The sequence below is a fragment of the Asterias rubens genome, chromosome 8 (assembly GCF_902459465.1).
Source record: "Asterias rubens chromosome 8, eAstRub1.3, whole genome shotgun sequence".
NCBI lineage: Eukaryota > Metazoa > Echinodermata > Asteroidea > Forcipulatida > Asteriidae > Asterias > Asterias rubens.
In genome coordinates this window covers 9,992,250-10,015,646 of record NC_047069.1, presented here as the reverse complement: position 1 = coordinate 10,015,646, position 23,397 = coordinate 9,992,250, and the positions used below count along the sequence as shown (strand labels likewise).

The following is a 23,397-nucleotide window of genomic DNA, read 5'->3' as shown; positions in this document are numbered from 1 at the left end:
TTACCCAACTTCTCTTTAAAAAAAAAAGTTTACTTTATGTGCAATGCGGCAGCAACATCGGTCGAGTTGGTCTTTGAAAAGCGTTTGTAACCGTTTTTTATAAAATGCATGTGTAGAAAGATGTTGTAAAAGTAGAATACAATGATCCACACAAACATGCCTCGAAATTGCACGGTTTTCCTGTTACCTCGTCGACTAACACGGTCGGCCATTTATGGGAGTCAAATTTTGGACTCCCATAAATGGCCGACCGTGTTAGTTCGCACAGTAAAAAGAAAACCACGCAATTTCGAGGCAAACTTGTGTGGATCATTGTATTCTACTTTTAAAACATCTTTCCAACCATATGCATTTTATAAAAAACCGGTTACAAACGCTTTTTATAGACCAACTCGTCCGATCCAAGGCATCGTGTTCCTTTAACTGTTAACCCATACAGAACCAATACATATGCAGTGCCAGTAATGTATTCTACCCATTAGCAAGATGGGGGAATACTGGTTGCAAGTCACTTGTCATATATCTTTTTAAACTAAATTGAATTACTGGTAGTCATTCAAAACGCAAATTCAGGACCTTTTCGTTAACCAACCGTTTTTGTTTCTCACTGAACTGACACAATAAAATGAGTCGTGGGAAGTCTTCACCTTTTTCTGAAGAGACCCCAAAGGGATATCAAATGAAGACACACTGGTTGAATAATAAATTCGGCGGTACATTCTGACCCGTGAAAACCATTTCCATCGAATAGAGGACTGGTTCAAATCAACTTTGTGCACGTCGTCGCTCAGAGGTCATAAGGAGGACGTTCAATGGCCAAATCCGTGGGCTGCGCTTCAAATCTGTGCGTTTCCATTGTCTCGTTATCGGTTTATTGCAAAGATGGCGGCTATAGCCCAGCCTCACTGTGGGCAGCGCACGGTATCGGTACCTCTCGAGCAAGGCATTATGTAGGGGGGGAGTGGCAAAGCCATACATGACTGGGAACGAGGTTAATTGCAGCTAGCATAATAGGCAGATCCGAAAATCTGCAGCAGTTTTGTGATCAATTTTTAACAATGGAAATTTGAACAAGCGCGAAGTGCTGGGCAAAACCATAATATCCAATATCCAAAATCCTAAATGTTCAGAGGATGAACTGCAGATCGAAACATTCTTATACCACCTGGAATATGTCCCCAGCGACACGATAAGATGCAAATGATGACCGTCTTGAAATCGGGGTGTTTCGTGGCGTATATGAACGGATTCACGCAACTGTTAAAGCTGAGAAGGACCGCTGTGTACGGCAGGGCTCGGGTGTTGTCTGAGAAGAGTAGGGTCACCCCGTACGGCGTGACGAGGGTACCGAAGACCAACACCACGTACAGCATGTTCTTGGTGACACGGATGTGGCGTTTGGAGATGTGTACCCTCCAAGCCCCAAGATGGTGGCGTCTTGGTCCTCGTGGCCTTTCTGGTGTGTTGTGGTCGTGTATGATAATATTAGAGTGCTTCCTAGTAAATAAATACAGCCTTGTGTAGCAGACAATGATGACAAGACATGGCACTGGATAGAGTGTCATAGCAATGAAGATATTCAATGCACCGGCCTTGGGGTGTGAGGAGTTCCGGGTGCAGCTTGTGGTGCGAGCACTGTAGCCAAGCTGCCCCAAGTCGGTGAAGAGGGGCACCGAGGCGATGGACATCGGCACCAGCCAGCTGAGAAGAATCATGAGGGCAGTACTGATTGGGGTGTAGATTCTCTTGTAGGTGAGTCTGGGGAGCGTCACTAAGAGCAGACGGTTCAGAGCAATCATCGCCAGGGTGATGATGCTACAACCGACGGACATGATGAGACCGAAGCCACCCATCCTGCATAGGGCGTCGGGTAGTGGCCAGACGCTACCGGGGTGTAGGAAGCTCACCATGGTCCAAGGCATGCTCAGACAGGCGGCCAGGTCGGCCATGCTTAGACTCGCCACGAAGGCATTGGTGACGCAGCGACGGAGTTTCCTGGACATAAACACGGCGAGGATGACTACGCCGTTACCGATGAGGCCGGTCACGGCTATAGCACCGAGGAGAGTTGCGAAGATCTGCCGCTCCAAGTAAGACAGTGCCGGGACGACCACCGTTACACTAGTTGTGTTTAAATCCGTCATGGTGGGCGTCTTTGAACGTTTCGAAGACAAGTGTTGTTATGCCTATAGGAATGTTGCTCTAGCTGTACTGTGGCTGAAGAGTCACGTTCAATTTTGAGTGTAGCTTTGTTCAACTGAAAGTTAAAGGTGTAAACATCGTTTAGAAATTTCGTTACTGGGTGAAGAAAATTACCATATAATATTGTCATTATACATTGCCTGATTATACGTTGAACGGACAACAATACTCAGCGAAGCTAAAATCCGAGATTTTTAATGGCTGGAGCTGGATCAATAACACGGTCAACTGTCGTGCGATGGAACTGCTTGATGTATCCATAACATTACAATTCGTGTGTAATGAGAACAGTCTGGCTACGCTGCCCATTAAGTTGTATCACAGTGGGCTAGTTGTGATGCAAGATGCCTCTATTTCACCAGCTGAACAGTCCCGTTCGACATCCAGAGCACAAACAGTTGTAACATTCCTTCCTCATTAACCAGAAGATAAATATGTTCCCCCTGCTTACTACACAGACGCAAAGAGTGACCATCCAATGGCGCGTAGTACAGATTTAGAATCCCACTCACGTGCTCAAACCTCCCTCAAGAGGTAAACATCCAATAAGCTTGCTTTGACGTGCATTTCCCCTAGCCTGAAAACCCACAATTACTTTGCATTTAGGAGTCAGTCCATAGCTCATTGGAGGATCAGACCAGGCTATGAGTTTTGTATCGGCGCGAATACTCGAATGGACAGCATCATTATAGGAACGGTGGATTGGTATTAAATCGCTTAATCTTATAACACAATCGACTGTTTCCGAACCCAATTGAGATTCGGTTGACGGTAGTAGGTGCTGTCAGCTTATTAAGAAAAAAGTGGCACAGAAATCTGGAATGACAGTAACCCATTTAAACAGCAGTCTGAGAATGTTGTCAGCGTAGTTATTTTAGCGTATCTGCTTGTCAGCTGCATGTCAAATTACATCTTTCTCTCATTTTTATTGACTTGGATATTTTGTTTTCATACATGTCACTTGGTAGTGCACAATAGAAACAAATTCGGCATTCATCTTGTCTTATTTATGAGCAGGAATTCCTTACCGCGGCCATCTTGGTTTGGTATCCTGTATTCTCTGTAATGATAACTATGGGGGTACCAGATGGCCAGACTATGTTTGTCGTCCATGTTTTTGGGGAAAACAGAATTACAGGCAACTTGGAGGCAACCAAATGCAGTGCATGCTACAGGGCCACTAGGTAGCAGCACAGTCATGAGTAATTTGCAATGCACACGAAAAATATTTCAACACTCAAATATAAATGACCTTTCTTCTTGGAGTTTGCCTGGAGCCGGTTGCCAGTAAATTGCATCGTGAACATGGCCTTTATTTTGCACTTCAGCAGTGCGTTTTGGGGCATCTCCATCACTCTATTTATACGGGTTGACAGGTGCAATTATGTTTTAAAGACACTGGACACTATTGGTAATTGTTAAAGACCAGTCTTCTCATTTGGCGTATCTCAACATATGCATGAAATAACAATCCTGTAAAACTTTGAGCTCAATTAGTCGTCGAAGTTGCGAGATAATAACGAAAGAAAAAAGCACCCTTGTCACACGAAGTTGTGTGGTTTTAGATGGTTGATTTCGAGACCTCAAGTTCTAAATCTGAGGTCTCGAAATCAAATTCGTGTAAAATTACTTTTTCCTCGAGACAACTATGTCACTTCAGAGGGAGCTGTTTCTCACAATGTTTTAAACCCCATGGTCTGAACATCCAAGAAGGAAACGACTAATAAACCTTTTGTTTTGCCGTCTCCTTTTTTTCCCCATAGCCTTTTAGCCTGAGCCTCGTTCACTAATATAAATTACTTTTTACCCAACCTCACCACCCTTGATGTTGTCCTTTGTGTTTCCATATTCTTGCTTGTGGTCAAGCCAGCCCCTTCCCTTCACCCCCCCTTTTTTTGTCCCCCTATTCATTGTTTACCCCTGTTTTTTTATGTATGCTTTCTAACCCCATTCATGTATTTCCACTTCACTGCTTATGTTTCACTTAGTTACCTGTTCATGTTTGTTGTGTTGTCATTTAGCCTTCGAGAAAGACTCTGCTAGGGTCGAAACGTCAGGCCATTAACTATTTTTTGCAATGTTTTAAACTGGTAACCCCCCCTCCCCGTTATACTCGTCACCAAGTAAGGTTTTATGCTCATAATTATTTTGAGTAATTACCAATAGTGTCCACTGCCTCTAATGACAAGAACGCCCTGTAATACAAACGCTCGCTTGGAAGTCTGGGAGTTGATTCGACCGGAGTTCTGTAAACTAGGCCTATTTTTCAAAGTGAGAAACATAGCCACGTGGAATTATTCTCTTAAAGAATAACCGGATCAAAATTGACCCGGGTTTCTGTGTCCGAGTAGGCCTGACCCATTTCTGGGTCAGGCTTCCTTTCAGGTTAACCCGAAAGTTTAAAGAGGTTAAACACATTGTATTTAATACAATTTAACCGTGCACACTATTTTCAGCAAACACATTGTCTTCAACTTTGGTTGTGTAAAAAAAAAAACGAAATCAGCTGTTGCGGGTTTTGTTTGTGTGTGTTTTAGGGTGTTTTTTGTGTGTGTAGATTTTCAGACACATAACATTTATCGAATGTGACTTTATACCATCCGGGGAAATGTTTCACCCCAAAATGGTTCTGAGCTTCATAATCAGTGACATTTCCGACTATAAATATTAAGGGTTTTCATCCTGATCTATAATATTGCTGGAAGATTCACTACGCTTACTTATACAAATTGACATAACGTGTGCTTATTGTTGAATATAAAGGTTTCAAATTTATTATTCGTAATCCTATATAAATCACACCGTGGCCACTACAACCGCATTAAATAAGGCAGCTATAATTTAGCTCGCACAAATTAACAATAATGTATTGTACAATGAAGAGTTATGTCACACTTACAACCCGGGCTTTTATTTAATTACATCGTGACTTGGGTTGCCCATTGGGTTCGCGATGTTAAGTTCTCTTCCGGGTTGAAAGCCTTTTTTTCACTTTTATTTCTATTTTTTATTTAGCCAGCTAGTTTTCTTCGGTGCAAGCAAATCTAAATGAATTATTTTCGCGTTGTATGAATTTGCCATGCACGCCAGGTTTGTAGCCGTAATTGCGAATCAGTTTACACAATAGTTTTAATAACTCAAAGTGTATAGAATCAAAGTGATATATATCTTTTAAAGGCAGTGGACACTATTGGTAATTACTCAAAATAATTATCATCATAAAACCTTTCTTGATTACGAGTAATGGGGAGAGGTTGATAGTATAAAACATTGTGAGAAACAGCTCCCTCTGAAGTGACGTGGTTTTTCGAGAAAGAAGTAATTTTCCACGAATTTGATTTAGAGACCTCAAGTTTAGAACTTGAGGTCTCGAAATCAAGCATCAGAAAGCACACAACTTCATGTGACAAGGGTGTTTTTTCTTTCATTATTATCGCGCAACTTCTGCGACCGATTGAACTCAAATTTTCACAGGTTTGTTATTTTATGCATATGTTGAGACACATCAAGTGGGAAGACTGGTCCTTGACAATTACCAATAGTGTCCACTGTCTTTAAGACAACATTAAAAATGAACAAAACAGTTACTTCATGTATTGATATAACCTTTTTCAAAAATGTCTAAACCAAAAACGGAGCTACGTTTATATTCTCGAACATGACCCTAGCACACTTACACTACTGTGTCACTCATGTTACTTAGACTTTGTCATTAAAGGCAGTGGACACTATTGGTAATTACTCAAAATAATTATTAGCATAAAACCTTCCTTGGTGACGAGTATAAGGGGGGGGGGTTGACAGTTTAAAACATTGTGAGAAACAGCTCCCTCTGAAGTGACATAGTTGTCGAGAAAGAAGTAATTTTACACGACTTTGATTTCGAGACCTCAGATTTAGAACTTGAGGTTTCGAAATCAACCATCTAAACGCACACAACTTCGTGTGACAAGTTTTTTCTTCTTTCAATTATTATCTCGCAACTTCAATGACCGATTGAGCTCAAATTTCCACAGGTTTGTTATTTTATGCATATGTTGAAGTACACCAACTGTGAAGGCTAGTCTTTGACAATTACCAATAGTGACCACTGCCTTTAAAGGCAGTGGACACTATAGGTAATTACCCTAAATAATTGTTAGCATAAAACCTTACTTGGTAACGAATAATGGGGAGAGGTTGATAGTATAAAACATTGTGAGAAACGGCTCCTTCTGAAGTGACATAGTTTTTGAGAAACAAGTAATTTTCCACGAATTTGATTTCGAGACCTCAGATTTAGAATTTGAGGTCTGGAAATCAAGCATCTGAAAGCACACAACTTCGTGTGACAAAGGTTAAGGGTGTTTTTTCTTTCATTATTATCTCGCAACTTCGACGACCAATTTGGCTCAAACGTTCACATAATTATTTGTTATTTTATAGTCACCTGGAAGTGGTATTTTGTCAAAATAAAGCTTTTGTCACTAATGTATGTGTTTTGATGAGTGGAATATGAATAAACAACTAACTAAGGTTTACATAAATTAGTTTCCATGTTATTTACAAATTGGAAAAAAGCCCGACCCGAGAGGGCGCTGTTCGTGACGTCAATCGAGGCGCGATGAATCGCATGCAGTGCCATCACAATATAGTGATGCTTGGCGCAAGCTAAAACATGCCCTCAAAGTTTAAACAATACCTGATTTGTTCACGTTAGGCAAATCCTTTAGGTTCGGTACGTCTTTCAGGTACCTTCTTCGACTTCCCCACTAGCTGGAAAAAATTGTTGGGTTGGCGTCATGTTTTAGAAAAGAACTGTTCTCTTCATGTCAAAATGTGTAGTGTATTCCGGATTCTCGAAGCACGACGGTACGAAGTGTTTGCCGCACAGCGCTGGAAAAGACGTCGGACCGGACAACTTGGCAAACTGACACCATCTTTAGTTGTTTTGCTGCATCCAGCAGCAGTACACCTGGTTGACATTGCCGGAAAAATGCAAGAAAAAAACTTTTTCAAACGTACAAACTCACGTCCAGGACTTGAATGTACTTCCACGTACGTGTGTTCGATGTTCGATCGAGGCAAAGTCTTCCTCGATTGACGTCACAAAAGGGGTAGGCGGAGTTACCCCCCACACAACTTATAAATCGTCAAAAACAATTACTCAAAAAATTATTTAATTGTCCAGGAACATATACTCTAATGTTTGAAGGGAAAAAATCTATTTCCAGGTGCCTTTAAGCATATGTTGAGATACACCAAGTGGGAAGACTGGCCTTTGACAATTACCAAAAGTGTCCAGTGTCGTTAATAAGTATACAATTGCCTGATTTCTCTTTGAAATAATTATTAAAACTTTGCAAATTTTAATTTAACAGGGCGAAGTTTTGGGCAACAGTAACGTGTGCAAGGATGAGCTGATGAACTACTTAAGGTATGTCTTTTTGTTTCCAAAATCCAATACATATTGTAATTAGCAAAGCGGGGTTACCTCAGACCTCGGGGTATGGTCCCAGCACGCTTCCACTGCGCAACTCTGCTCTCTTTTAAATTGTTTGATAGGCCTAACTATTTTGTGTGTGCAAAATGTACAATTTAAACCCGGTTCGAAATTTCAAATGCAATTCGCAGTTTATATGGCGCCATCTATACCATCCGTACAAATAAAAAGAAACGTAGGCCTATACAAAATCCACGAACCAAGTACAATGTTGACGCCCTCTTGTGATGTTGTCGCGGCGGATAACATCTTCGCTCAGCTCGACGACGGTTAGACTTGTCCCATGTCTTTATCCGCAAGGGTTAAGACATGTATAGGATGCACATGCACGTCAGATTTAACTGCGAATCTCCTGGACCATGAAGGCCATGTGTAATAAATGGGAGGTCAAAGGTGATTTTGGAAGGCATATCTCTGGCGTAATTCATGAGCCTTGGCAGTCGGCACAATGTGCACAAACATCATAACATGTGGTACACACACGATGAGGCTCCGTGGCTAATGATCTTTTGAAACCAACGCAACAAGATTGTTGCAATCGAGCCATGTTTTAGTTCAAGGCAAAGAACGACAATAATTCTTTGCAATAGATCTCGCTACGAAGCTAAAGTGTCCGAATGTTGTGGCTACAGCTACGGCTACCACTATTGCCAATGGTGTGGCTAAGGATGTGCTATACCTCAACGCACGATGACGCAGAAATCTAGCCGTAGCCGTATAGCCGAATTTGATTGGTCAAATCTTTCATAAACAGGAAGAGGTGACCGGGGATTATAGGTCAGGGGTTGGTCCACCGCCATCCCAACAAAGATAACATCCTACATATCACAACATTGTATGCGGTATTTCCATTCAATTTCACCACACCACTTTTGCTACCTTGACAATAATTGTGGATGACTGTTTTTGAAATCTGGTCTCTTTTTGTTCATCAATCTTGTTTTATGCCATCATCTGCAGAAGATTATCTCCACGTAATGTGTAGGCCCTACATTCTGCAGCAAAGGGTCAAGGGTCATCAAAATGACCGTCAATCATGACCCGGATGTCATCTCATTTCGCGCCCTTTGGGGCGCCACTTTTTTGTCAGCTAAATTGGGAGGCTGCATGCGCGCCATCTTTTATTGCGGAGCCATAAACGACATAATTTTTCCCACGACACTTACAAAGTATCCTCGCTCCACAAACTGGAAATCTAAAGCTAAATATTTACATTCCACGCCGGTATTTCTGACAATCTGTCAATGCAGAGCTATTTTAGTATTTTGGGGACGAGAAAGAATGATCACAATTTTGAATTATACATCCTTGCAGAGGTAGATAGAAACACTGCTTTTAGCTTTTTATGTATAATAAGTGAAGTGGGAGCTAGAAAAAGAAATCCTCAACTTAAACAAATTGTTGAACTGGACTATTCAGTTTATGTGGCACTGTTTTGAAAAATAAAGTCAGTTTTGTTTGTTTGTTTTCCTGTCTAATCTCGAGAGAAGAATATATCGTGTGTTTTTTATTGGTGTTAACGAAATGGTAGCGGCAGAGCTTTGTCTATTTTAAAGACAGTGGACACCTTTTGGTAATTGTCAAATACAGGTATTCTCACTAAAGCCCTTTTCACACTACATGTATTTCCCGGGAAATTCCCGGGAAATGTTATTCGATCTGTTCACACTACAAAAAAATTCCCGGGAAATAACAATTTCCCGGGAAATACTTTACCCAGTTAAGGGGTAGGGTTAAAGGAGTTAACCCCGGGGAAAAACGTTTTTCCCGGGAAAAGCAGCTAGTGAGAACGAAAGCGGGTTTAACTTACCCCACCTTTTGCTTTCACTGTGCTGAGACGTCATTAATCTCGAAAGGTCACAGACGTCACAAATAGCGCGCCAAATAATTCGCGCGGTCACACATGAGCCCTTTTGTATTTTTTCTTTCTGAAAGGTTTTACATTTAAGTACGAAAAAAGTGACTTAATCTGCAATTAACACAGAAAAACATGATTAAAACAAATAAGACCACATGAATGAAGTAAGAAACGAATCATATATTTGGCGTGAACAAGGCTGTGGCAAGCTGCCCTCTCTTGTGTACACCACGTGTGTATTATTTCTTCTTACTCAAGGCCGTTGCCGTACATGCGTACTATTCGGTCGATATTGCCGTCATTAAAAAATATTTTAGCTCAATATTTGTCCTCACTAAGATGGGTAAAAGTGACCGGTGGAGTGACGATGAAATATCGAAACTAGTTGCTCTTTGGGCCGATGATGAAGTACAAAAACAACTTGATGGGACGACAAGAAACGGGAAAGTTTTCTCAAAATTGGCTGACTGCCTGCGTGGTGCTGGATATGAACGGACCCCTGCCCATTGCAGAAAAAAACTTAAAAACCTTAGGAAAAAAAGACTATAGGTCGGTAGGATACTAGTTTTGTTTTTTCAAGGCCTAAATATTTTCAATTGCATAAGTGTTCTCCTGCAAAACATTTTTTCTTTGGAAGAAACATACATTTAAAAGTCTTTTGAAGCCATGAAAAATGCTGGCCCATATAGGGTTAAAGCAAATTCACTGTTCTTTCTTTGCACAATGGGAAAACAGCACTGTTGATGTTGGAAGGAAAGAATGCTTCTTTTTCTTTCTACTGCTATTGTCAGATTGCGCATAATCGACCATGCGGTATTTTTTCTATAAAACCTTTAATTACCTTGGCCCTAACATCGTGGACATTAATATGCAATCCTTCGAAAATGCCATTCAGAAAATTACTAGGCCTTACCCCAGGGTTGATTCCCTTAACCCTGCCCCTGAGCAGGGTTAATTATTTCCTGGGAAAACGTCATTTCCCGGGAAATTCCCGGGAGTATTTTTGTAGTGCGAACAGATCAAACAAAAGTTCCCGGGAATTTCCCGGGAAATAATTATAGTGTGAACAGGCAAAAATTGAGATGAATGCCAACACAAAACCTCTGGGTAAAACACGGACACAAAAGTCCATTCAATTACAGTTCTCAAAAGAAAAAAAAAAGCTGTCGCAGAGTAGAGAGCTCCCTTCCGCATTTTCTAATAGCAACTTGCTCCCACCAGTGATCGCTCTTCTTGGTAGACCAGATTGACCTTTGACCAATTCTTCCAGCAAGTGCCATGAAACCCGTCAATCGCACGACAAATTACATCCGATTGTTATACCGCATGTATTTAAAGGTTGTGGACACTGTCGGTAATTGTCAAAGACTAGTCTTCACAGTTGGTGTATCTCAACATATGCATAAAATAACTACTGTCAAAATTTGAGCTCAATCGGTCATCGAACTTGCGAGATAATAATGAAAGAAAAAATACCCTTGTCACACGAAGTTGTGTGCGTTTAGATAGTTGATTTCGAGACCCCAAGTTTCTAAACTTGAGGTCTCGAAATCAAATTCGTGGAAAATTACTTCTTTCTCGAAAACTATGGCACTTCAGAGGGGCCATTTCTCACAATGTTTTATACCATCAACCTCTCCCCATTACTCGTCACCAAGAAAGGTTTTACGCTAATAATTATTTTGGAGTAATTACCAATAGTGTCCACTGCCTTTAAAACACTGTCACATCAATCGTCTTCTCCTGACAAGCCGTCAGCGACGTCTTCCCCGAACTGCAGGACTTCTTCTCCGCCGTAATCACAGAAATATTGGTACAACAACACGCAAATACACATGTGCAGCCATTTTGGGTCGCATTGTGGCAAGGATTTTGCAGCCGGCCGTGTGGCATTGTGGGAACGGACTTCCGTCCACAAACATTGGTAACTTCCGCATGGGCTGACCTGTTTACCACATTTCCTGGGGTTTGATCGTAAGTGTGAAACGACCGTGCATATTCCTGCGAAATAGTACTCCCGGGAGTTATCAAATTGGGATAGTGAGAACGGTTGCTGGGGTGGCGGTGGGGTTAAAGCCTTCCGGGATTTTCCCGGGAGTTTATTTCCCGGGAAATGGCTCTGTAGTGTGAAAAGGGCTTTAGTGTATCCACCAAAATGCATAAAATAACAAATCTGTGAAAAAATTTGACACAATTGGTCATCGAAGTTGCCAAGAGGATAATGGGGGGAAAACACCAGTGTTGCACACAACTTTCAGATGCATAATAAAAGGCTTTAGGCCTGAAGTATTTTATTATTTGAGTGAGAATTTACCTCTTTCTCAAAGAACTACGTTACTTCAGAGGGAGCCGTTTCTCTCAATGTTTTAAACTATCAACCTCTCCACATCATTTGTTATTCTAAAAATTATTTTGAGTAGTTACCAATCATAAGAGTGTCCAGTGCCTTTATATAAATTCCTCCCCGTCAAAATAAATAATTTATAAATAATAAATAATTTTCATGAGCACCTTCGTGCGTTGCGTACAAAAGCCAAGACAGCATCTGGCTGTGCACACTTTAATCATCCAACGCAAAACACAACAACTTAACCTCGGTACGTGACGTCATGATGACATAAGAAACTCAGCTGTCTCGATGGGCTGGCCATTATGAACGTATACATTGTAAAGTCACGACGCGCTCAGTTGGACAATTTTGACATGTTGTGAGTGAGTTGTTGTTTTGACTCCCTGGATGTCAATTTTGTTTGTTATGTTTTGGAGCAAGGATTATAATAGGAGCTTACGTGAAGGAGAAAAACAAATGAATTTAATGGTAACATAAGGGATTGAAAAACAAAAACAAAACACTATTGATTAGATTTTTAAGTCTATGCTTCAGGCCCAGCACCTTGAAGGCACCTGTCTTGTTATTTGTATGTCCCTTGTTTATCTCTGTATGAGGTCATAAGCAGGGATATTCTATATCACTGTGATCAGTAGGTGATTTACATTTTGAATATTTTGTTTTACTTGATGAAGTATTGTTGTGTTGAAGCCCCTACGGTACGGTATATTGCTGTTTCAGTAAAGAAAAAACAAATCCTTAAAGACACTATATAGACACCTTCTCACTTGGTGTATCTCAACATAATTATGCATAAAATAACAAACCTTTGAAAAATGTGAACTAAATTGGTCGTCGAATTGCGCGAGAACAATGGAAGAAAAAACACCCTTGTCACGCGAAGTTGTGCGCTTTCATATGCTTGATTTCGGGACCTCAGCTGAGGTCTCCTATTCAATTCAATTAGTTTAGTGAGAAATTACTTCTTTCTCGAAAACTACGTCACCTCAGAGGGAGCCGTTTCTCACAATGTTTTATACTATCAACCTGTCTTTATTGCTCGTTACCAAGTTTTTATTTTAACACTTATTTTGAGTAATTACCAATAGTGTCCAGTGCCTTTACGCAAGATGCCTTTGTTCCCTAACCTATAAAAACAAAAAATATGTTTGTACTATATAGTGCAACCATTTCCAATTTGCCGGTGTTTAGCACAACCTAAGATATCTCCTATCCCTGATTACAACCCTTACCAACTCCACTTCTCAAAGTTGATGTCCCCTCCTCAATTTATTGTCTGTGAACTAATTAACAAACATGCTTGGTTTAATTACCCGGCTTCGCGTGACGCAATCCCATCAGATCGTGACTCCAAATCTCTGCACAATTTGACCCAACTCCTGAAAAGAGATTTGGCTCCAAACTGTTGTTGAAAGGGAAGGCTCACGTTTGGTAGTTGTCAAAGACCAGTCTTCTCACTTGGTGTATCCCAACATAACCATAATAAATAACAAACCTGTGAAAATTTGGGCTCAATTGGTCATCGAAGTTGCGAGGAAATGATGAAAGAAAAAACACCCTTGTTGGACGAATTAGTGTGTTTTCAGATAAAAGAATAAAAGATTTCTAGCTAGAAGTCTTTTATTATTTTAGTCAGAAATTACATTTTTCGTAAAAACTAAGTTATTTCAGAGGGAGTCGTATCCCACAACGTTTTATACTATAAACAGCTCTCCAATGCTCGTTACCAAGTCAGTTTTTAAGTTAATATTTGTTTTGAGTAATTACCAAACGTGTACCTTCCCTTTAAAAGGGTTTGATACCTTTCATATATCAAGTTGTTTGCCATGACATAAATCCCTATTCAATGTGATGTATGTAATATTATTTACCTGTAAAAGTTCAGCGTCTTTATATAGTGGTCAAGTTTTTGACGGCAGCTTCATAAAGTCGTCACGTTTTTGAGGGAAACAAAATGAAAATCACAAAGCAATGTTTTCTGGCGAGTCGCGTTAATACGTTGTGCATACTAATTTTCGTCCCCTGAGACGAAAACTATTTCCCTGACTTTGACTATTTCTCAAAAACTACAGCCCTTCAGCAAGTAATATTTTATGTGAAGCTTTCTACCACCATTATCTTCAAACCGTTTAAAGGCAGTGGACACTATTGGTAATTACTCAAAATAATTATTAACATATAAAACCTTACTTGGTGACGAGTAATGGGGAGAGGTCGATACTATAAAACATTGTGAGAAACGGCTCCCTTTGAAGTGACATAGTTTTCGAGAAAGAAGTAATTTTCCAGAAAATTGATTTCGAGACCTCAGATTTAGAATTTGAGGTCTCGAAAGCAAGCATCTAAAAGCACACAACTTCGTGTGACAAGGGTGTTTTTTCTTTCATTATTATCTCGATACTTTGTCGACCAATTGAGCTCAAATTTTCACAGGTTTGTTATTTTATGCATATGTTGAGATACACCAAATGAGAAGACTGGTCTTTGACAATTACCAACTGTGTCCTTTGTCTTTAGGTTTAATGTAAATCTGTGGACATTGTGTGTTTTTTTGTCGTACAAAACGTACCCAAATCCTTTAAATGAAATGCTTGGTACTGAAGTCACGCTCAATCCCTCTCCTCGATGTGACGTCATATTCCCTGAATGAATGATGTGTGTGCATAATGAGCATGAAGTCATTAGACGTTTAATTGACGTCGACTGTCTCTCGATGGTGTAATTGAAAGATGAAAACCATAATTGCAGTTTAATAATTCTGACGTTGTGGTGAAAGCAATGACGGCAGGATTTGAGTGTCTTGATTTACTCTGTCCCCCTTTTCATAAATCTTTGTATTGTTTTCTGTTTGAAATGCATCACCATCTGTCAAAATTCGTGCAGAGACAACAAATTAGCGAAAATTATTTGTTTCTTTAAAGTAACTCTGACGTTGTATATAACACAATGACATCAGGCATTGTGTGCCTTGATTTTCTCTTATTTCCTCCTTTTTCAGAAAGCGTGTGTTTTGAAATAGTATGCACCATGCCAAAAATCGCGCAGAGACAAAATTGTGAAAATCATCGTGCCATGTATTTTGAAAACCCCTTTTTTTTTTACTTTCAATGTGACTTGTAGTTTTCTACTGAACGGTTTAAATTATCAACCAACATATCACCTGTTTTTGGTTTGTTTTGTTTTACTTTTAAAAAAGAAAGTACTGTTTCAAAGGCTAGATTTGTTAAAGATTTTGAAAACAGATTTGAATCAGTTTGTAAGCATGCAGAGTGGCGCAGTGGAAGCGTACTGTGGACCCATATCATATAACAGAGGATCGAAATCTCACTCTTCTATTTTTTTTAAATTTTTTTATTTTCGTTTAAGTTGGTCAAATTCCGAAAATCGAATTATAAAGATAGTTTTTAAAACTTTTTCGAATAAATGAGTAAGTAAGCAGAGTGGCGCAGTGGAAGCGTGCTCTGTCCACAGAGGTCCGTTGATCGAAACTTCGCTCTGCTATAGTTTTTCTTTGTAAAATAATAAATTTGATCAATTTTCAAATCGAAACATAAGCTATTAGAGTTGCACTGTGAAAATTTACATGCAAAGTTGGTCTGTAAAATATAATATTTGCTCTTTTAACTTGTAACAAATAAATACATTATCTTCAGGGAAACGGTGAAATTTTAATTCAGGCCTTGTGTATAAATATGGTGTTTGTATTTTGTATCGGACAGTTTTACTTATTTGGAATATTTTTATTGTTATTTATTTTATTGTTTTTTTGCAACCATTTTAGGTTAAAGTGCTGCCGTTGGTCTCGGGGGGGGGGTCTTCAACTTGGTTCGTATGACCTCTCCGCCATCCACTCTAAACCAATCAGAATTTTATTCTGCACATTACGTCAATCCACCGTCCGAACAGAACCTGCATCAATTGGTTGATCTTATTCTTATATACTTGCCATCCAGGGTCTTCGGTAAAACTAGCGTCTTGTTTAGGAGTCTACGTCATTCTGTGAGGGAAGACTATAGGTTATGGGGAACGCGACCGTCGCTTTATCGCCAGGTCTCCTCTATTGGCAAAATACGTCACGCGCTGTGTTTTATTTTCCCTCTTATTTTTAGTTTGGGGGGGACCATGGGGGAGCACCTTGTTCCCAGGTCTTCAATAAAGCGTGTATATGCCCCTACGGCTGTTAATAACCTCTCTCTCACTCACTCGCTCATACACACACACACTCGCCGTGAATGAAATTCACGTTTACCGATGACCAACCCATTGCATCTTCCAATTATAACGCCTCCTTATTTGTACAGGTTCAGTGACGTCTACAAGCGGAATGTGCTCCAGTCTTGGTGGCCGGCTCCTCATCAACACACAACCATCTCCCGTTGCATTGACGGGGCTCTCTCTCTATCTCTAGCACGGCCACGGTCTCCTAGCCCCAGTGGTCCTCGGCACTGACTATGTCATGCATCATATTCGACCTACTACTATACGACTACTACTATAGACCATCTTCACTTTCTGTAGTGGTGTCATCATCAAGCCTTTGAACCACAGGGGGTAGAGCTAGAAAGAGCATCTTTTTTCGTAGATGCTGCATGCCCCAAAGCGATGATGATGACTCCATGTGGACGAGAGGGCTAGCACGTGTAGCCTGTATATATATAGACAGTGCTAAGGTCGTCTGCAAGCAGTGTCATCATGACTGCTCCACATTATAATGACAGTGTGGATATAGCAGCATGAACGCACACCACGGTATGTTGGACAGCCTCGCTCTTCTTGTCTGTGGGATTTCTCCATCCATGCTACTACTACTACACACACACACGACGCATCTATTATCTGACCCATATTCTGACTGTTGCTGACTGACTGTATTATTATGCTCAGTATCTGGCTGCATAGGATAGCATAACATTACTGAGTGGAGAAAACAGGTGGATGAGCTTGTGTGTTGCTCACTCACATCATCATCATCATCTACCGTCATCATTCTACGCCGTGTCTGACTGCCCTTTAGCCCCGCAAAGTGGCGGAACTGTGATGCGATCATCGCTCTTGCAACCCGCTGTGCACTATGGTCGAGGATGGGTGGCAGGCCGTGCATCTCAATGCTCCCCCATTTAATACACACAGTTCAATCTGAGCGATTTTAATCTCATATTCAGTAGATAGCCAGCACTACGGAAACCTCACTACAGCGAAGAAACATTCTGCTGACGTTTCAATCCATCGCAGTTTTGTTCATCTTCTTCTCATAATAAGCACAACTCAGAACAGCTGCATGAATATAAAATGCTGTTTCGCCATCATCAGTTGAGCGCAATTTTCCACATAGCCGCCATTTTTCAGTGATAAAAACAGCAACTTGTAGCTCGAGACACGTGCTTATCTGCAGGAGGCTCGTCTCTTCTCAACCGTTTTGGGCAGCATTTATTTCGACATCATCAACGCGGATATTAAATTGCCTTTTTGTGTGTGTGTGTGTGGAGGAGACCTCATTAACTGGCCTTTCATCGGGAATGTGTGTGCTGTGGTTGGTAGTGTATGAGCCTGAGCGCCTAGTCCGGCCAGCCAAGAACAGGGTTTAGATGGGCGTACGTACTCCAAATTCACCGACAAGTAAGTGCACCTTTTCATATTCTCATATTATTCTTTATTAATAATTGACAATGAAATGCAATCATGTGGTTTGTCTGTACCCATTTCTCTGTAGATATCACTGCTTTGCCTGATTTCGGATTTTACGCTGCGATCGCATAAGCATAATGAAGACATTATTATATGGTAGGTTTCGCGCATCTATAATTACCGTCAGATTCTCTGTGCAGGTTTGAATTCAGCGTGCTGACAACATGCAGTACCTTCTCACTGCACATCATGGCAATACGTAAATATGCCATTATGTTCAAAGTTCGTTTTAGATGATATTATTGTGGGGAAGGGGGTAAAACGAGGCGGGTTTGAGGTGTCCTTGTTGCTTCATGCAGGGATTTGAATATAGGACACCAGATGTAATATGCCCCGCCCCTCTTTGCAATTTGCGTGCTTTGCTGGACATACCCAGAGGCTGTCTCTATCTCTCTATCTTCTTGATATGGACACCCATTGGTTGAGGTGGATGGGGGTATGTTATCAGCCTTAAACTGTCTCAGTGTTTGCCGGTGTACTCTTTACGCCACACCCACTTGAGGAAAAAGGGGCGTGGTCAGAATCTGGCTCAGTTTTAAAATGCACTGGAACGAGACTTAGGGGTGTGTCTGTACGGAAGTCTTGCCTTTCGTGTTGTAAATTGTTGGAGCTAAGACTAGAGGTACTCAGTGTAACATCATATGCCAAACCACACCCACCGGTGGGGAAACGGGGCGTGGTCAGAATCTGGCTCAGTTTAAACATGCACTAAGAGACAACGGGGTGTGTCTGTGCGGAAGTATTGCCCTATCGTGTCGTAAATTCGTAGAGCTATTAAAAAACAGGTACTCCTGTATCATCATATGCCACAAAGGGAGGGGGGCGTGATCAGAATCTGGCTCAAATTTTAAAATGCACATCGAGACCATGGGTTTGTCTTGCCCTATCGTGTCTTAAATTGTTAAGGCTAAAAGAGGTACTCACTCTGGCGTCATATGCCACAATCATGATCAAGTCTTGTATTATGGTGATGGAACCTCGGTGTGTACAAAGGAACAGCATTGTGTAAGGCCGCCGCCTACATGTACATGTACATTACGTTTGGAGGTAGTAACGAACGTAATGAGAAAGCATACAAAATATGAAGGTGTATATGAATATGGGTCAGTTTAAAACTAGCACACTTCTTACATGGATGCAATATTGTCTATCGTGCTGATGATGAGACGATAATGAATTGACTTAACCATTAAAAACCACCTCAAAGATTCTATGTCAGTTTGACACAGTTTCGGATCACCTTTGACACAGATCCTGGGTCACACTGACCCAGAGTGTGTCAATATACCCTTGCGTTTGTTATTATAAGTTATTATTTGTATAGAGTTATAATCAAAACATAGTTTTGCACAGAGGCATATTATACCATACATCTATAAGGTTTCACCTTAAAGGGGGAAATATTTAAGTTTATAAAATTTGTCACGTTTCTCAGTGACAAATTATCCCCATTAGATGTTATTTTTTATAATTTCATGACATATTACCCCACGGTAATCTTCTCCTTTACTAATTTGATAACGAGACAGGAAGTAATTCGTCAGTAAGATTTTTATTTTTAAAGCCCACTTATAGCGACAGCCCCCCCCCCCCTCCTCCTCGTCAAATTCATTTGCAATCCCCAACTACTTCAGTATTGAGGTAATCAATCAAGAACGTGGGGTGATCCGTCCCAACAGTCTGGCCCCCACTCCCATCGAGCTTAAGCGGGAATTATTTCTTAACGAATTAAATTACTTTGGCAGTGATGAGCAGGGAACCAGTCACACAGTGCATCCACAATGTTCGCAACCTGTTTTTGCAAGTATTTACAAATTTAGTGGTATTTGGTTAGGTGGGTTCAAATCTTCGTAACCTGTTTTTGCAAGTACACATTTTAGAGTCATGTGGTTATAAGCGTAAGACGGGTTCAAATCTTTCCACTATATAAATTTACCGAATACTTTTAGCGTACTTGTTATAATATAACAGCGTGTACCTTTTATGCATTACATTTTCCCCAAATCTAAACAAATCTTGTTGTGATCATGGTTCAGATAGCTACTTCTATACCACTCCACACTAGAACTTCTATTATAGCATCAGTAGCAGAGATTGTTCTTTTAATTTGTACCTAGCTGTGTTTGGTTTGGTTAATTTTGAACCCATTCGGATGCATTTGTGGAATATAATGACGATATGGATAAATAACTTTAAAGGCAGTGGACACTATTGGTAATTGTCAAAGACTAGCCTTCACAGTTGGTGTATCTCAACATATGCATCAAATAACAAACCTGTGAAAAATTGAGCTCAATCGGTCATCAAACTTGCGAGATAATTATGAAAGAAAAAAACACCCTTGTCACACGAATTTGTGTGCGTTTAGATGGTTGATTTTGAGACCTCAAGTTCTAAATCTGAGGTCTCGAACTCAAATTCATGAAAAATTTCTTTTTTCTCGAAAACTATGGCACTTCAGAGGGTGTCGTTTCTCACAATGTTTTATACCATCAATCTCTCCCCATTACTCGTCACCAAGAAAGGTTTCATGCTGATAATTATTTTGAGTAATTACCAATAGTGTCCACTGCCTTTAATCCAAAGAAGCTTATGATAGCTATGTACTTTAACAAGTATACCAGATGTTTAAGTTGTAAATAGACGATGTGACCTGTGGCACCACAAATTTACAAAAGAACCACAGAGCCTGGACTTCCTGCAGGCACGATTTGTACCCAGCCTAAAGGAAGAAATCATGACATCTTATATTTTTAAGGAGATTGCACTGTATAGTTATTATCAATTTTTGACATGATGAAAGGGGGCACATCTCAAAACTTGTCCAGCTTTTACTTTCATAATTCTTTGATTTATTTGGAAATTATGACACAAAATGTCAACTTTCCCATATGACCTGTGCAGTTTTGTGCCTGCCAGAATACTACAAGGTCACACTTATTGTAAACAAAGTTCACATCGTCTATACCTTGTCGTACAACATGAGAGCATGTTTTTTTGTATCGTGCCCTGCCAAACAAACAACACCCATGTTCTTCCATTCCGGATCATCCCGTACTCCCCCCCCCCCAACAAAAAAAAAAGAACATAAAAACCCTAAAACGTTCCCTTGAAGGAAAGGTCTAATCGACGTCCTGCTCCGGGGTTCCTACTCCGACTTATGGCTCCGTGTTTGACATTGAATCAACGTTCACCGTGTATACTGCTCCGGTGATGATGGCGCCAGAGCCTCGGCCAAGGCCGGAGTCCGCAAGCCTTGGTTTTTAAAAGTTCCATTCCCACCCCTTGCTCTGACGTCATAGATAACAAAGCGCGCCTATAACCACTCGCCCGTCCAATGAGCTAACATATACACGCGGAGTCTCATTTCTAAAATTGCGCGAGTAAGATTTAACGTGTCATGATGACGTCAGGTGGGTGAGTTGTCTCTGAAATTGAAGGTCTTGTATCTATCCAGCACCGTTTAGATTTCTTTGGATGACGCTTAAACGAAGTGCGGAAAGGATGCATTTTACCAAATTCAATAATGGAAACATCAAACATGTACAATCGTGTAATTCGTTTGTTACTTGTTTTGTTTAGACCCATATCTCGGTCAGGATCCCTGCGTGTACAATGGAAATTGTAGTGGTTCTTAGTCGTATTAAAGGCGGACAGACTATTTAACGTTTCTATTTGAATGTGGTTACATTGAGTTGTATATCAAACCAAGTTATACGTGGACACAACGTGTTTTGTTTGGTGTTTTTGTTTTATACCTATAACCATTATTACGGTGTGGAGTTTACACCTTTCTGCCTTTACATCCCGGACCCCCTCCCCCCCCCCCCCAACCTTAATGTTAAATCCGGACTTCGCCTATGGATGGGAACCGGACCCGCTGTATATTTACAGCTCTATTATCATCAGATTCATAAGCAGGCTCCTAGGTCCGGTAATCGAAGGCAATGAAATATTTATGGAATTCTTTGCCCGAGAGTGTACACAATACGTTTATAGTCCCCGCTTCATAATAATAATTCTTATCCAAAATATGATTTGATTTAATTTCATGCGGGGATGCAAGTCTTTTTATGCAACAACAAAAGAAATCTGTGATTTGTCCATTCATTCGAAGAATGCATGCTAAGTGTTGTTTTCGAAATGGAATTACTGGACCTTTAATTCTTTTACGTGTATTTATTTTAACCACAAACTGCAGAATCTGCATGCTCATTGCTGCATCAATAAAATCTCATGTTTACTCTTTGGAGAAAACCTCTGCTATAGGGTTGAAACGCCAGGCCATTAACTATGTTTTGCATTTATACCATTGGTCCTTTTTATTGGTAAACAGTTAGAGACACATGGGTAACAATTAGACACATTTTACGAATCATAATAAAGTAGTGTTCATAATTTTATTACCAAAAGATATTGTAGTTATTATACATTTATTTTCTGTGATGTATACAGACAATATGTACTCTGATCGTGCAGTACATTTTACGTACACTTGCAGCCGGGTAAATTGACCAGGGTGGCCCTGCAGTAGTAGGGAGTTTGTTCGCACTGAACACAATTATTCAACCTCGCCGGCCATCCAAGAAGCGGGGGGAAAAGGCAAACAAAACGTGGTCATAATGAACCCGTGCGTAATCTACACCGTTCCATCAATGAAACGGATTTTAAAGGGCCAACGCATACAAGCAGTGGGAATTTTAAAAGACAAATAAATTGTGGATTTTTATTTACAAATTGAGCATAAAATTTGAGATTTTGTTGCCACGTATGCTAATAACAATGTTAAATATTCATGTTCTTCGGTACGAGTTCAAAAGACGTTGCAATTGTTGGTTTCTGTTTTTGAAATTGAACATAAAAAATTGCAATTTTACTGGTAAAGGGCCAACGCATTGAGCAGTGTGAATTTAAAGTTATTGCACTTGTGGATTTTTTATTTTAACATTCAGCATAATTATTTGAGACTCTGTTGCCACTTAAGTTAATAACAATATTAAATATTAATGAAAAAAATTCTTCGGTACGAATTTAAAAAAAGACATTGCAATCATGTGGATTTTCTTTTTAAATTTAGCTTATTTGAGATTTGTTTGCCACATATGCTAATACAAAACGTTAAATATTCATGAAAAGGTGTTCTTCATGTCAATTTGAGAGAGGCAGGACAAAATCATACTTTGTTGTTTGTGCCCAAATATAACAATATTCCTGGATTCACATGAGTATTTCCTATTTACTTACTCTTCAATTTGTTGACATTTTTGAAGTGCTGTGCCACCCCCCCCCCCCCCCCCCCACACCCAACCCCACTTCCACCTTCAACACACGCAGCTATTTGTGCATACACTTTTGTGGACATTCTCAGGAAAATTCTATTTTTAAAACTGCACAATTATGCAAAGAAAACAACCAGTAAAACGTAGCATACTTATTGCAAGCTGAAACTTTTAGCATGTTGTAGAAACCTTCCGTTATGATTTGGATTTATTTTTGTCTAAACCGGACATGATTAGCACCGAACTTCTCGATTATGGATGGCGCTTAATTCAACAAGATATGCATAAAACAATTCAAACTAATTCTAAAAAAGGCATTATAACTATTTGTTATTGTGGAAACGAAATTCATTTCAATTTGGAGCCACCAAAAATAACTCTTTTTATTTCGGTTCACCAGCAGAACGTTTCAGCAATTGACATTATTTCCAATTTGTTTGCCAAGTAAAAACTCTTTATTTTAGGTGCAGTTTGGACTTTTCACCTTTACAGCTTATGTGTCGAATCTGTCTTTATTTATGAATGGGTGGCATGACTGTAT

The 23,397-nt window shown here is 40.1% G+C and overlaps 1 protein-coding gene across 1 annotated transcript; it reads right to left on the bottom strand.

Annotated features, from left to right (window-relative positions):
- Positions 1–1,118: 1,118 nt before the first annotated feature.
- LOC117293578 (G-protein coupled receptor moody-like) lies at positions 1,119–2,144 on the bottom strand. Its single transcript, XM_033775936.1, has one exon. It carries the CDS (start codon positions 2,142–2,144, stop codon positions 1,119–1,121), a length of 1,026 nt encoding a protein of 341 aa, XP_033631827.1.
- Between the last annotated feature and the right edge of the window lie 21,253 nt (positions 2,145–23,397).

What these genes read in the sequence shown, in the direction of transcription:
- LOC117293578 (XM_033775936.1), bottom strand. Translation starts at nt 2,144, where the DNA reads ATGACGGATTTAAACACAACTAGTGTAACGGTGGTCGTCCCGGCACTG.